The 16168-nt window shown below is 42.3% G+C and overlaps 2 protein-coding genes across 4 annotated transcripts in view; one reads left to right on the plus strand and one right to left on the minus strand.

Annotated features, from left to right (window-relative positions):
* Positions 1 to 42: 42 nt before the first annotated feature.
* g6fl (g6f-like) lies at positions 43 to 10508 on the minus strand. The gene is made up of 11 exons (XM_070834983.1): positions 10436 to 10508; positions 9152 to 9484; positions 8216 to 8482; positions 7909 to 7944; positions 7230 to 7565; positions 4711 to 4965; positions 1755 to 1862; positions 1442 to 1515; positions 1159 to 1185; positions 741 to 787; positions 43 to 436 (listed from the first exon to the last, which is right to left on the minus strand). The coding sequence occupies exons 1-11, from the start codon at positions 10506 to 10508 to the stop codon at positions 415 to 417; spliced, it is 1578 nt and encodes a 525-aa protein (XP_070691084.1). The 3' UTR covers positions 43 to 414.
* A 3610-nt stretch (positions 10509 to 14118) lies between these two features.
* Positions 14119 to 16168, plus strand: part of LOC139204944 (nectin-2-like) — a 75276-nt gene continuing 73226 nt past the window's right edge. For all 3 annotated transcript variants that reach the window (XM_070834981.1, XM_070834982.1, XM_070834980.1), the window contains exon 1: positions 14119 to 14478. In XM_070834981.1, the coding sequence (XP_070691082.1) occupies positions 14391 to 14478 (88 nt within the window). In that variant the 5' untranslated portion in view covers positions 14119 to 14390. The remainder of the gene's footprint in view (positions 14479 to 16168) is intronic.

Raw genomic sequence — 16168 nt, forward strand, 5'->3', positions numbered from 1 at the left:
TGCAGACAACAATATTTATTTAAAAATGTCTTTATTTAAATACAGGTATATATACAAGTACAAGACAACTGGTATAAAGCCAAATGCTTGAGAAAAAGTGTTAAGGAAACCAGTGTATGAGATAATGTAACTTCCTCACATTTGGGACAAGGTTTAGAGCCTCATGCGAAAAAATGTCCCCCTCCCTTTTCCCCTTCCGGCTCAGTAAATGAGTAATAAGGTAGGCCTACTTATAAAGAGCAATGCAATGCATAAACATTCAAGCAATTGCGTTGTATTTCCCTGAAGCATTGAAGTTCTCTTCGCATCCTAAGTGTGACATTCAGTTGTTACTTTTGTTTATAAAGGCCTTCTGCTGCAGCTGGGAACTGAGCGGATATGACAGCTGGATGAGGATGAGATGTGGGTAGGTGATCAGGTCTGACACTGTTCGAATCTGAAAACAGAGCACAAAGACAAACTCGCACAAAAAATCTCCCGTCCCCCAGTCTCTTTTATTCTTCCTTAAACACAAACACAGACAGCCCACGCAACAACAACACATGGGTGAAGGAGCGCTGCCTGTCAGCGCATGGCGTGATATTATGCCACAGTGTCAGAGTGATGTTCAGGCCAGCGTGATTGGTGAGTGTGAGAAGAATGTGAGGGGCACATGAGTGACAGTGCAAACACACATAGACACACACATACAGTTCAGCATACAAAGGCGCACACAGGTGATGCAAAGGCTTTTTGCTTACTGCTCCAGTTCCTTATAGACATCATCCTCTCCTCTAGGCTTCAAATCCTGGCATGAAGAAGAAAAGGGGGAAGGGAGACAGGGAAAGAGTGGGACAGTGAAGAGGATGATAAAGAGTGAAATCCGCGCTACTGAGGCCAGATTTATGTCCCTCTGCACCCTGTGTAATGAGATTGATTTGTTAATATCACTAATGTAAGGGTGACAGTTGATAGGTAATGGTTTTATCTGAGAGAGGGCTGACAGATTGGAGGAGAGGAATGCAAGTGTGAGGGAAGACAGAACTGACAGCTTAGGGAGATATCAATTGAGAGAGAGTGAGAGACTGTATGCATTGGTGGATGTGTGTAACGCAACTCCTCACACCCTCATATGCAACACACCTCTGTGTGCGCGCAGGGGACGACACAATAACTCACCATGTAGACTGAGCCCTGGGGAGGAGCCTATTGGGAGAGGAGGAGAGGAGAGCGGAGAAAACAGGTTTAATGAACAAGTGACAGAGAGGGAGGAACAGCAAGAAAATAGAAACAGAGGATGAAAGTGAAGAAAAAATGTACAATAGAGACTAGACAGAAAAGGGGATGGGAGGGTGAGAGGAGCAAAAGGAGAAGAGAGGGGGGGGGGTGAAAGTGAGAGCAAAATGAGGTGGAAAAAATCATCAGAGGCTATTTAGTCATTGAAAATGTCTGAATTCATCACCTGTCTGATGTCCTCAGGATCCTCATAGATGTTCTCTGCTTCTCCCGAGTGGACAGACAGAGACTGTTCAATACCTGAGTACAGAGAGAGAGTTACCAATACACACACACACACACACACACACACACACACACAGACACACACAGACAGACACACACACATACAAACACGCAGGGAGGGAGGAGGTGGGGGCAGATTCATTACAACAACCCCAGAGGATGTCACGTCCCACATCACTCAGTGGCAGCCGACAGGGGCCGAAGATGGACGGAACATGGAAAACTGTCAAAAAAGAAAACGCCGGAAGCCTTACCGCGTTCAGAGATGTGTTTCTGTCTCCATAGCAACACACCGACAGCCACAGCAACCAGGGGCACCAGGAGTAATAAAGCAGAGAGAGAAGGGAACGGGAAGGGGGGCTCTACAAAAGGAAAAAAAAAAGTGAGAGGGAGACAAAAAAAGCACGAACATTTCAAAGAACAGTGCTAATATAAAACTTGTAGAGCTATGAGTGTGCATCGCTGAATGGCATGAATAGAAGTTATTGCTGTTTGTTCTTCAGTTCGCTATTTTGTTCAAGTCAAGTGGGGTCAACCTCCTCTTTACGTGCACACTACAGGCTATGAATTTAAGGACATGTTGCAGTTACGATTCTCTCAACATGTTACACGCATTTGCATCATGCTGCTGTCAGTCACAGACAATAGGTGCAGTGGAAGAAGGCAAGGAAATCCAGGCTCTGTCAGACAGAGTGAATAGTCTGTATGACAGCTCAGTAGACATCGATCTGACAGACACTCAGTCTGGACAGTAAATGCTGTCAATTTGAAATGTGGACGAGAAGAAGAAAAGCACCGGTATCAGAGAGACCAGATGCTGTCACATCATCAGTAAAACCTCAGCATGAAACCTCCATAACGAGCAGTTTGATTCAACTTTTTACAAATCCTGTTTATTCTCTATATCATTATCTAAATGTGTATGTAATGTAGGTAAAGTTAAGAGAGGCTTTTCCATGCACACTCCCCTGACATCTGATCTTAACACAAACTCTGTCAATGCAGCATCAGAAAACAGATGGACGGAAAGCGTAGGCATGATTATCACATACATTACATAAGCAAACCATTTGCTCACTGTAGCACTAGTCAAATTTTGTGGGAAGAACTCACGCGCAGTATCAGACTTGTCAGGTTAGTTTGCATAATGAGGATGACATCAGTCTTGCAAAGCACAGCCACAGGGCGACACAAGGAGCAGAAGGGAGGTACTTGTTTCCACAGAGACTGCTGTAATTTGGTATACTTGAACAAGTGTTCGGTCGCTGCCTGCTCACTGTTCATGGAGCACAAAGCTATCAGATCCATCAGATATCTTTGGATTACAAAGGAGAAGTCTAATAAACCACATGTAACTACAGAGCTACTAAAGTAGACTTTTTATGGTATCATAATCAATTCTAAACTATTAATACCGTTTTGCCTGTGGCATTTGAGATTATCTGACGGACAGAAATCAGGCAAAACTAGTGCACTCAGACACCTCATCAACGTTCCACAAATTTTGTTTGTTAAAGAATTGGCCCTCAGGTTTCACCTTAGCCCTGGTGTCACAGCTTTTAGCCAGCTTCAAAAATAATCAATCATTATGTGCAGTGTGAGGTGTAATTGATTGGTGAGTATGTGTAGAGAGTTGCTAATGGAATATTGTGGTGAGTGCTGACCCCAAGATTGACCTGCACTGTTCTCCATGCCAGCTTTAACGCACGATTTATGGTAATTGAGTGCAGTGAAGTGAGGCATAAATGTTCCCAGTTTCTCACTACCACATCTCTTCTTTCTCTGTTTCTGTGTCTCTCTCCACATCTCTCTCATCTTCCTCTATCTCACCATTTCCTTTCCTCTATTGGCACTTCCTCCCTGCCTCGCCTATTTCATCTCAAATGAGGTAGGAGGTGAATTATATTGGTGCGATTGTTGAGGAGGGCAGCTGATAGGAGGCAGACCAAAGAACTGCTTGAATGCTTTGCAAATGATGAGCCAACTCAGGATAGCAAATGAATGCCGAACATCCCTGACATTTGAAGTATTTTATGTTCTGCAGAACGCAATGATTGCTTCAATTTTGCATTCTCTGAACTCTGTCACCAGTGAAAGGAATTCGATTATGTTTTTTTTTTGCTTCTGGCTTACAGCACATTAAATATCCTCAGGATGTAGGTATATATATGACATTATATTGGTTGTTTGGTTATTCCCAGCAAACTTAAATGTTGTTTCAGTTCATTCTTAGAGCTAACTCTGTGCAAAATCCCAGCGTCTCTGGATGGCACCCAGAACAACTATTTATAAACCGTAAAACTGTCAATGCTTATTGGCAGACTATTCATTAATAACCAAGAATGTTTCAGCTATGTAATATTTTCAACAGTGTAAATGTAAGTCATCAAACACTCACATTATTTGAACTTCTCTTTTTGCCCATCCTAAATTCTTTATTACACACTGGACAACACTATGTTGCACCCAGTCTCGACTCTCTCTCCTTGTCCTTATCACACTCTCTGTCTTTCCTCCATGTCCATTACTCTTATAGCCATACCATCAGTGTGCATCATGATGAGCTCTGGGCCCCTCTGCCCAAGTGATGTATTGGGGTTCAGGGAGTGAACTCATCTCTGCTAAGGGATCCATTCAGCTGTCACGTCCTCCTGTGCTCCCCCACAGCCACCAATACAATAAGCCTGAATAATTTAGTTTTTGAGGGGAGAGATGTCCTAAGGTCCTGTCTTCTTATATTCGCATATCAGCTGGGAGAGTGTGATGAGAAAAACGATAGCCTTTATATTTTATAGAGGAATAAGCTTAGCAGAGTATTAAAACTGTGGTGGGTTCTTTTTATGGAAAAAGGGCACGTAAATGGAGAGAACTATTCCGCTGGATATTATCTGCAAATCACAGCATCTTGTTACACAGAAGTGCCGACCTGTGACCTCTTTAACCACATTAAGAAAGCATAACATATGGTATCTGTCAGGAGTATTTTCCTCTGTAAAATACGGGTTTTCTGGCAGATTAATTGACCTGAGGTTGGCTTGAATGCTCCGCAGACTGCTTCATGGCACACATATCTGAGAATCATCCACATTCATGGTTCATTATCTCCACTGATTTGACAGAAAGTCTGCCAGGACTCGTGTGCTGGTAATATTATCTGTGTTGATAAAGAAAATTAGAAAACAGACCAGTCTATCATGCCATCCTTCCCACCTTCATGGGGCATTGTGACAGTTTGCGTTGCCCAGATGGTCTGCCCATTTTTCAGCTGCAGGGTGCAGGTGTAGTTCCCAGCTGTCTCCGAGGTGATGGGCATGGGCACAACGGTCGTGATGCTGCCAGGACTGCCACTTGACAAGGGCAGCCGGCGACTCTTATTCTGGTATTTCCAGTTAGCACTCTGGACCTGGGACCGTTCTGAGTACATACACTCCAACTGCAGTTTTGAGGCAGATCGGCTGGATTTCACTGTGGATGTGATGCAGAGCAGTGAGGGGGAGGGGAGAAGAGCATGGGAGCATAAGGGAGGGAAAATGTTAAAGAGGGACGAAACAAATGAAAAGAAAGTGAGGGAAGGATGAATAAATAAAAAAAAGACAGGCAGAAGGTAAGAGAGCAGAGCAAGATAGGACGAGAAAGTGAGTTAAAGGGTAGTGTGTGAATATAGAAAAGGCCAAGGACAGATAGAGAGTAATGGGGTAAAGGGAAAGTGATATGGAAAACAAAGAACAATTCAGCGAGGGGTCAAAATAATATATATTCATTAAAGTGATTTGCTGCTAATGCTTTGGTTGACTATGACTGATGCTTAGTGTCTCATCAAACTGAAATGAGAATCCATCTGGTTGTAATCAAGCTCCACAGACCCCCACATACACATGCATAAAAACACACACATTTCAGCCTTGATTAGTGTGATCAGTGTGGGCCACCTACAGCCTTGGTGGGAGGGCAGCAGGTATAATCATACATAATGATACTCATAATGAGGTGGGGTAAAAATACATGAGTCACATGATTGGTGTGGGTGGATGTGTGTGTGTGTGTGTGTGTGTGTGTGTGTGTGTGTGTGTGCGGATGAATGAGGGATGCAGATGTGTGAAGCAAGATGACAGTGACAATGACAGATAGGCTGGTCATGTCTGGGCAGCTGTGATGGATGCCAGTGGGACTGTGATTAGTAAAGCCTTCCAAGGCTGCCATGACAAGGCATTGTATGTGTGTGTATATTGGGCTTTGTGTGTGTGGGTGCAATTGTGTTGTGTGTGTTTCTGCAAAAGGGTGAAACCTCCCCAAGGCTCACTCATAAAATTCAACAGGTGTTCTGCTCATTTTTTTCATTTTGAATTTATGAATCAAGTAAATGTTCCTTTTCATGAGGGATATTGTAGATGTATTCATTCAATATTGTGACATTTCAGCAATAGCTGTTGGAAATTATCTGCGTCCTTATTCCACAGTGTATGAGCTGTGAGAACAATGCACTGGGAGGCGGTAAGAGTTCAGTGGCTTTTAATTTTGGTCACATCAGAAACATGGCTCCTTTGGCCACACGTCACTCTGCCTCTAATTTTGCCACTGTCTTATATACTGTTTAGATTTAAGGAGCAATTTGACATTTAAGCCTAACACAATATGCTTATTCGCCTTTCTTTATGGAGTTGGATGCCACTCTCATGTCCATATAATCAGTCTGGAGCTGGAGCCAGAAGGCAATTAGTTTAGCTTAGCATAAAGACTGAAAGCAGGCAGAAACACCTAGCCTAGCTCTGTTGAGTATAGAAGTGTGTGAAGGTCACTAATCAAAATCTCATTTGTTCAGGTCATGCATGAACAGAACTACAAAAACCACAAGGTGTGGTTTTAGTGGTTTGTCTAGGTGAACAGCAGGAGGGTAAAGTGACTTCCCCTAGTCTTGTTGTCACATTGACGTTGCCAGGCAACCAGCGGATATGCTGCACAGAAGTGTGGAGTGGAAAATGTAAACTATTCGCATACAGTCTATGCTTGTTCATCGAGAAAATAGTTCCACGAAGTAACCACCCTGAAAAACCACAAAGTGTTGTTTTTACATGTCTAATTGTGCACTGATTAGAAATACAACTTTAAAGCACAGACATCAAAGTGATATCAGTCTGCTAATCCAACTCTCTGCAGGAAAGCAAATTAACATATTTCTTTAAATGTCAAGGTATTCTTTTAGATTCACTACAGACCAGTGACAAATTATCGCTAAAACAAGAATGAATAGGTGGAGCAACATGGCAAATGCAGGTGGCTCCAACCAGCTCACTGAGGGCTCACTTGATGATTTGAGTATCATAATCCTGTTAGTCGTATGTTATGACCACCAGATCTATGTAGTATTTTCTCAGTGACACTAAGTGAATATCATTTGGGTGATCAAAAAATTGGTGTTCAATTCTCCAGTGGAGAATCTATGCCAAGGACCAAAAAAGCTGTTCTGGTGGCTCCTAGTCATCCAGCATCTTACTAAGATGTTTTATGTTGGTTTTTTTTCTTTAATTTGTCATGCATCTGTTTATTTATCCCTTTCATCACAGGTGCTTTGCATAACAGCATCCACAAAATGTCATGTTATATCACACAAATACACAAGCTTATTATAAAAGTGTCACCACCTGTCTCATAAATCCATCCCCGCCCTATGTTTTATTCCACCCAATCCACCTACTCCTTGTCTTTCTCCTCCTCCTGACCCTGATCTGTACCTTTCAACACACTGAGCGTGGTCCTCTGGCTGTAGGCGTTGTCATCGAGGAACACGTCACAGATGTAGAGGCCGCCATCTTTCAACAAAGGGTTGAGTAGGAAGGAGAAGCTCCCGGCCTCTGCGCTGTAGGGTGGGCCAGCAAGCTGGATTTTCTTGTTTTGCTCATTCAACAAGGTGGAACCCCTCCAGCGGTCGTACCGGTACAAAAGCTTCATATTGTTCTGCCTCCTGTTGTCTGGAGGTTGCCAGTGCAGAATGACGTAGTCCCCCTGGACACCAGGACAGGTCAGGGTGAAGGATGCCTGAACCTGAGTGGCAGTGGTGATCATAGGGCCTGCAAGCAAGGAGGTAAGAGGAAAGACAAGAGAAACCAGAATGCTAAAACGATAAAAATAGTCAAAAAAGATAGATATGAAGACATAATAGCACAAGCAGACATATTAACAGGGAAGTCAGAACAAAAAGGGGGCAAATGAGGAGTGAGGTAAAGAGGGGAGGGTAAACAGAATAGTAAGAGAGTGGGGAAATTGAGATGGGGGGAAATTTCCTACAACAATAGGGATTACGCTCTTATATGCTGAGAGTTACTTCTTCTGTTGGTCTTGCATTCTGCTCTGCCTGATTAGCCAGCTGCTGACACAGGACTTTCAGACTGCTTGTGTTACAAAGTCACTCACCATGTGTTACGTTGGTGAATGAGATCACTTTGTCAGCTGTGGAGAGAAAGGGGAGAAAAGACAAAATAATTAATAATACATAAATAGCAACTATAATATTCACAGGAAGACTGGGCAAATTTTGGTGCAAATCTATAGTAATCTTTTGAAACTGGTCTATAAAAGTAAATGTTTTCAAGACTGTAGCTACAGGATGCTTAAATAAATAATGCTGCTACTTGAGTTTCTTGCTCTGATGCCTGCTCATGCCATCAACAACAGCAGCAACGCATCTATTCTATTCTTCAATGCTTTTCAGTGCTCTTACCATCAACAGTCATGTTCACATTGAAGGCAAAAAGAGCCTTGCTGCTGTTACCCGTGGGGCGAACCATACAGACATAGGCCCCGCTGTCACTGCTCTGGACAAGAGGCAGTTTGGCCACGGTGCCTTTGTTTGCGTTTTTTTCAGTCTTCATGGACTGACCGTCAGGTGATGCCCAGGTGATCTTGGTGATGGCAAAGTCAGGATTTACCCTGGCAATCAGCCGCAGGGTGCTCTGCTGAGGAATGGGTGCAGGCGGGTAAACAGTGACTACAGATGAGGGAAGACAGAGGAAATCAGGGGTGGAGGATGTATTTAGGCAAAATGCCACAATGTAAATATATTAATTACACGTAAAAGTCCAACATTCAGTATTTTACGCGAGTATGTATGTAAAATATCAAAAATAAGTCAAAGTAAAAAAGTACCTCTTATGTAGAATATCCACTTTAAGAGTCTTAGATTAAAATATCTATAATTGGATTGTTATCAATGATGAAATAACACATAAACATTTTATTGTTGTATATGTGCACTGAGTAAATGTGCTTTTGTTACTTTTCATCACTGCAGGAAATATAAATAAGTGTGGCTGTGGCAAAAGGTAATTTTCCTCTCTTAGACTCGCATTAATTTGGCAATCAAGCAAATAATGAATTATTAGTAATGTAACATTTTATAAAAAGGCATATATCAAGAGAAAAGAGAGATAAAAGAGTAAAAAATAAATGGAAACATGTTAACGATACAAAGTACGTACACATCGCTAAAATTAAAAATGACTAAGGTACTTAAATATCTAAATAGATAATATATAAATATTTATCTACACTATATGTTTTACTCAAACTGAAAAGCAGAAAATCTGTGATATATGGAGCCAAGACACTTTTATGGAGTGGTGTGTGAATCTCACATATAATCTGTTGATTTTTCTACCTGTGAGGATCGCTAAGAGGATAGTCCTCTCCTTCAGTATCCTCTCGTCCTGCTTTATCAAGCATGAGTAGAGACCGCTGTCCTCCATTTTGGGAATAAAGAACAGAGAGAAAACCTTGGTGTCTTGAAAGTTAGGGTCAGTCAATCGCATGGATGCCTTCGAGGCGCCACCAGAGAACTCTTTCCTTTCGTTGGCTGAGAGAACCAGTTTCCATTCATCCGCACCAAGTGACTTCACCATCCAGGTAATGGCCACAGCCCCCCTCAAGGTTGTATCATTACAGGACAAGGTGAGAGGCATGCCCTCTCTGGCCACAACAACATCATCCCACTCTAAGGGTGAGAGGACAAACACTCAGGCTTTGGAGCACAGGAATTATTCAGCCTTTAAGAATGATTTCAAACTATGCAATTTTATTGTCCTAGAATATTTAAAGGCACACATGCTTTCAAGCCCGTCTTAAAAAATACTCACCTGCTCATATATACATTGAAGAGTTGTTGGTCCCTGTAATTGTTCTTTCTGTTTATATTGGCTAAAAAGAGATCCCTTCTTAAAGCAATTTCAATATAATTGATGGGGGACCAAAACAAAATTAGTTCTAGGGTTTTGCTGAAGCTGATATGAAGCACGAGCAGATGGAGTTAGTCGAATCTAAAGTGTATTTCCCAAAGTTACATTCTTTTTAGTGCCAAAATTCCTCTTTCTGTTTAGCTAGACAGTATTTCTTTGCTGAGCTGAACATATGGATGTTTTGTCCTAAAAAGGCTGCAACTTAACCACTAGTATTTAACACAAACTACTAACTATTACTATAACATGAGCTTTAAATGCACTTAAAATGCATTTTTACACCAAGAATGCTCTGTGGATTTTGTCTTATATTGCAATCATTTTAGGAAAGGAATCCCTTCACAGCCAGTATGGGCAGGGGGAAGAATTACTGCCAGTGTATGTGTGGGCATGTGATTGTTGTTTTAGGACAGACTTGAAAAAATGTGAGCCTATCAGGGTCAGATTAAAGCAAATGAAATGTACCATAATGATATACGAAGACAACAAAAATGGCAAGAAATCATATGTTGTCCTTTTCTTCTCCTAAACTTTATGTAACATACCTAAACTTCTCAAACTGTGTGATCAAGGATCTCTGTTTACCTTTATGGAAACAGGTTTGTTCATTTTTGCACTCAACAATAGCTACGAAATGTAGGCTGCCTTATCAGCAAGATCTGTGTCAAACGCAGTAAAAATGTTTAAAGATCACATTAAGTATTTCATACCTGTGATGCCAAAGCGAGAGGAATATACCGCAGAGGAAGAAACAAGAATAAAGGTGAGAAAACCAGACTCCATCACTCAATGAAAGAACAGAAAAAACCCTCTCACTGCACCAGTTGTCTCTCCAACAATGTGACCTTTCTAAGCACGCTTCAGAACACAGAGTATTGCTCACTTTCCTGCAATATTACTGGTGTCCCTGACTGACATGTTAACAAGTTTGTGGTGCACATTTCAGGCCAACAGGATGTGGCACGACCAACACTGGGATAATCAACAGGAACAGACTGTCAATATTGCCATCATGCGTTTGTGTTTGAGGCTGATAAACTACATGTACTGGCATTAGGGGACAACAGGGTAATTTGAGCCTGTGGAGAAGTTGAGCCACCCCTTGTTTCTAGGCAACCATAGACAAAATTGGTCATGTGACCACCACACTTTTTTTCATTTTACTCAGCCTGTGATGGAGAGAGGCCAATGGAAAGTGGTAGGCACATTTAAGTTTTTAAAAAATTGGCTTTTCGCCATTCAAAGTTTTTTGTATGCTGAAGGAGCCATGCTTCTTGTTTCTAAACAATGACAAGTTTGGAAAAAAAAATCAGGTATTCGTGCTTTAGGAAGTTACAATATGAGGCTATATTGTTAACATGACATTAGCTCTAAACTGTTCTTCTCAGAGTCATAACTCAGTGTACACATAGATAAATGTATTGGCCCCATGACATCATTGCACTTCCTGTTCACATCACCATTAGCCGGTTAGCTCATCTTAGCACAAACGTTGAAATAGTGGGCTTAAAGTGAGCAGTAGATTTGTTCATTTTGAACTTTGTTTTGTTCTGAAATGTTTAAATAAATCTTGTTGATGAAAATTTGCCTTTCAATTTGTAAACACTATCTTTAAATAAAACTTTTAGACAATAAAAGGTTTAAGAAGCCACTTGGTACTGAATGTCTCTCTAGCATGAGGCCATATGAGGTGAAAATGTTCAGTTTTACATCAACATAATCTGGGGTTGAGCCAGGTTGAGCCAAGACACCACTTTCATTTGGAAAGTATTTTGTGAACTGTTTTTTTTTTTTAATATCCAAAGTTAATATTCCAAGGGATGCGCCACATCCTGATATATATGAACATGTTTTAGTTGGAGACGTTACTGTCATGCTCCCACTTCAAAAACTGGCTTAACTCACCCCGGTCTCCCCTACCATAACCCCACACAAGCCTTACACCATAAAGTAGGCCTATAATGTTTTACAACACTTCAGAACTGAACTTGTGGGCAATTAGTTTAAAAACTTCTGACCCTAACATTCAGTTTGACAAAAGGAATGAGCATGTACTTGTGTGTATCACAATGTGTGTGTGTGTGAAACAGAGAAAATGATAAGAATAGCAGAAAGCGAGGGACTGATGGAGATGAAAAAGCAGGAAATAAAGAGTTTGGGTTAGTGTGGGTGAACAGCAACCCCTAGGCTATATGTCTTTACATCCCATAAATGTCTTTAATTAAGCTAAAGGTATTATCAGTTCCTCTAAGCACTATTACAGATTTTTCCATAATTACCATTGGGTGAATGGGGGCGGTGAAGAGAGATAGTGAAAGAGAAGGAGAGCGAGAGAAAACAGATATGTATTGTGGGTGTCTAATGACAGGAAAAGAGAAAAAAAATGTGAGCGCAGCAATAGGGAGAAATGTGGTGGGAGAGGTGCTCAGACAGAATGAGAAAAACCCAGGGAGAGCAGAAGTGTGAGAGGATGTTGCAAAGGGAACACAGACTGTGTGACTTCAAAGAAGCCCGTGGCTGCTGACACAGAGCGTGGTACTGATCCTGTGGCCCCTCCTCTATGGATAAATAATCACCATAAGCCTTGGCTCCGTCTAATGAATCCACTGCCAATGAGCTAATATCTGTTAACTACGCGCTTCATTATCACTGCCACAGACCCCCGGAGAGCATGAGGATGGAGGGCGGCATGAATAGCAGCAAGGAGTGAAGGACGAGTGGACAAAGGAAATTGAATGACACGAGATGGAGAGAGACAGAGAGAGAGAGAGAGAGGCAAGAGGAGGAAAGAGAGGAAAGTGACATGCAAATACAGGGAAGGTGTAAGGGGGTGTCCGATGGCTAGAAGAAAGGGGTGAAGTCGGCTACTGTATTAGTAAAGTGGGTGGTAGCTAGAGAGTGGAAGGTGTGAAGGTCAATTAGGTAAGGGTATGAAAAATGGATGAGTATGGGGAGGAGAGGGATTGAAATCCTCAATTTGGTGGCCACTTTCTCTGAATCTCCTTATTCTGCCACAAATACGTATGAGTTAGTGGTAGCAGCGGGCGTATGGGTGGTCCCTGCACACTTTCTCTGAGTGTGCAGCTACAGGGCCAAAAGAAAAATGAAAATTACAATATGGCAACTACAGTTGATATTTAAAAAACACAGCTGCTTTGTTTGCATGGCAGATGCTTTCACAGTCTCTGGGTTTACAGTAGGCAAGCAGTGGAAAGAAAACGACCCCCCCCCCTGTTTCTTGGAAGACATCAATCTCAAAAAGTGGAGCATATTTCAACATATTTCATTTGTTTTTCTGGTGTGCAGAGCATCGTTTGACTTCTGATCATCATCTGTGTCTTTAGAATTTGCACCTCAGAGATAAAATATGGCCTGAAAATAAGAGGGTGGCACAACGTGGAAATGGAACAGTGCAGAAGGAACCAAAGCAGCACAGTTTAAACTGTGGGACTTATGAAGATGTAATTACATTGGCTGTAAAACACTTGGGTATAGGGATTAGACCTAAACCAGATAATGCCTCTATGCTAGTATGCACCCTGCACCAGAGGAAAATAGGCCAAAATGAATTGGAAGTTATTCTGTGGAGGGAAAAAAAATCTCATCAACAGAGAGTCTGCTAGAGTCTGCAAATAGATACATGAGAAGCTGTTTCCTCTTGATTTGATTTTGCTGACTGCCACTGGATTTGTATTTTGCCGTTCATTAATGAATGTTTATTGATCTTGGCATCTGCTGTGCTGGAGTTTACATGAGCTAATCTCAGCTGTGTGCAAAGAAACAAACAGCAGAGGGCGTAAGTATCATCTGTTTCCACGCACCTCACCACTACATCGAAACTGTCTGACTTGAACACACTGTATCAACTTTATGTCGTGTTTTTCTTGAGCTTGATTCTGCTTTTCTGTAGATAACACCTGAACAACTTAGAGGCAATTCAACTGTGTGCATTTAGAGCAAGCAAGATCACTTTGAGGTAACAATGGGTGTCTTTAAACAAAGCTTCTTAGCTGTTGGAGCTTGAAAAGGATATTCCTGGATATGGCTCCTGCTTCAGGATCATTTGCTTTTCTCATGTATGGCAGAAATCAAAGTAAAAACCTGCCGCGTTCACACGCATCTAGGAGCTAGATGCATTTTCAAGGAAAGGCGCTTCTGGCAGGTTCAACAAGTTGCTCCCACGCCCCCCCCCCCCCCCCCCCCCCCTCCTGTCATCGGCGGTCCTAATTGGTTTTGGGGAAGCAGGGCTGTGACGCCTCTCAGCCTGATGACATCACCCAGTCAGTCACACACGGTCGGACAGCCGCGCGCACGCACGCACTCGGAGGAACTAGTTGTTGGAGAGGAGAGAGAGCGCGGCAGCACCTCATTACATCCAGAGCACCAGCTGGGGGGGAAATATTCACCTGTGCGCCGCCGGGACGCAATTCACAAGGATTTCTCAGTCATCTTCCCAGCAGACTCTGTCTTAAAGGCGCAGTGAGGGACAGCCACAAGAAGCTCTGTCGGACCCCTGGTCTGTCCTGCAGACGAACAAGTTTGTTCTACCTTGATTGAGAGAGATTTTACGCAGAAACTGACCCGCATCTGACGGCGCTGATTCAGCTGTGCGTTTGTTTCGGAGAGACTGCGCGCCTGGTGTCATAAAGAGGACGGTGATCAACCATGGCGAGACATGACGCCCGAAATTGGCATGACTGCTCAAAAATGATCGGACTGTTCTGCTTGGTCGCGTCGATACTAGTTGAACACGGTAAGAAATGCTCACTTGTGAAAACTTGAGTGTCCGGCTCATTGTCAGCAGTAGGCTGCCTTTCATTTCTTCTGGTTAATAATTGAAGAGGAGATAAATTTAAAAACCTGGCCACCACCTGTCAGGACCCGGGGCGTTGACAGGAGCAGAAAATCCGCCAGGTGACTCTCTCACTCGCTTCCTAGGCGACGTTTTCAGCTTTAAAACTCAACATTTCCACGAATTTTTATTACAGTCAGGTGAAATTATCTAGTTCAAATACCAGCTCTTTGTTTTTTGCTCATCTTTTGCGTGTTTCCGGTCATGAACCTGGTCTTTGACCCGAGTTTCGGTCGGTGACTCAGTGCGTTTGGTACGTTTGGTACGTTTGGATAGGTGTGGCTCTCTGTGGAGCAAGGTGTTTTTCACAGGTAGATGCCGGCATCTTGTCTTTTAAAACTGAGTCACTGTTCAGTCTGTCCTTGGTAGCCTACTCTTTCCCCTAAAGCCTCCTCCACGTCCCCCCTGCTCCTTTTCTTCCCTCTGTCCGCACATCATCCTCTATTAGTTACACTTCAGTTGAGGAAAATAGGGCTGCTCTTAATGTACACTGAGATTAATAGAGAGGGGGGCAGCTGAAAACCAACCATTTGCACTCATGATAAATCGTTAAATCTATGCTGGCTTTATTTTTTTAGTTGTAACTTCTTTCAGGTTTCCATTATCTGAACCACTCCCATGTAGGCCTCCATTGTTAAGTTAGTTTCTGTGACTTTAAACAAGGTTACAGGTCACTCCTGCCTCTCTGGCAACCTGTTTATACAGCTTAATTATTCAGGTGTTTTCCAGATCAGTTGAGCATAGGTAGCCTTCAGGTACCACTGCCTCAGTGAGTGTGCCTAAAATGAGAGAAAACATTCCTGGCATGCAGTTAACCCATTAACATATGAATGTGTGTGGCATGAAACCAGTTCAACATTTTCCCCTGCTTCCCGGCTAGGCCAGCTATTTGTTTTGTGCTGTAATTGGGGCAAGAATGTAGGACTCGATCTAACGTCCTGGCACAGCTACAGTATACATTTTCAGTAGTGTACAGTAATGCAGTTGATTGCAGTGTTGTTTTAATCACAAATCATGAGCACAGTTACTCTCTTCACTTATTCATGCAGTGGACCTTTTTTTTTTTTTGTCTAATTTCATTTTACAGAACATGAAGTGCTCTTAGGGGAGGGAGAAAAGTGGGGGAAAACAAAACAAAAGGTTTTACATATTTATGAGCGAGGAAAAAGGCAAGGCTTAACCAGAACAAGCAAAAACACTGCTTTTAGTTTTCTTTCATTTAAGTCATTTATTCAAAGTGAACCCCTGACCTCCTTTTGGGTAGTAGTTAAGCTCTGCAACTTAAGCTGCCACTGTGGAGCAGAAACTTTTCACTTGTCTCCTTTGCATTTCCCATTTCCTCTCAAGCTGTGACAGCAACCACTTACCTCCACCTTCCATCCTGGGTCTCTGAGTTAGAAAAGTGATTTAATTCTCTGCAACGTTTTCAGTTTAATATGGCTTGGCTGTAGTATAAAAATTCAATATTGGGTTTAATGGCGGCTTAATTAAGGTATGCTCCTGTAGTTACACACATATATAAAACTTAATAGAAGCCAGCAGGTTGGAGTCCAGTTTAAGCTCTGAAATTAAGTTATAATACCACCCCCAC

The sequence above is a fragment of the Pempheris klunzingeri genome, chromosome 8, assembly GCF_042242105.1.
Source record: "Pempheris klunzingeri isolate RE-2024b chromosome 8, fPemKlu1.hap1, whole genome shotgun sequence".
NCBI lineage: Eukaryota > Metazoa > Chordata > Actinopteri > Acropomatiformes > Pempheridae > Pempheris > Pempheris klunzingeri.

Bases quoted from the DNA above. Each gene is read 5' to 3' on its own strand.
- g6fl (XM_070834983.1), bottom strand. From the start codon at position 10,508: ATGGAGTCTGGTTTTCTCACCTTTATTCTTGTTTCTTCCTCTGCGGTA. The intron at 8,483-9,151 runs GTAGAAAAATCA...CCTCATCTGTAG, and splicing joins CCTCTTAGCGATCCTCACAG to TCACTGTTTACCCGCCTGCA. The intron at 788-1,158 runs GTGAGTTATTGT...TCTTCATGCCAG, and splicing joins CCCAGGGCTCAGTCTACATG to GATTTGAAGCCTAGAGGAGA.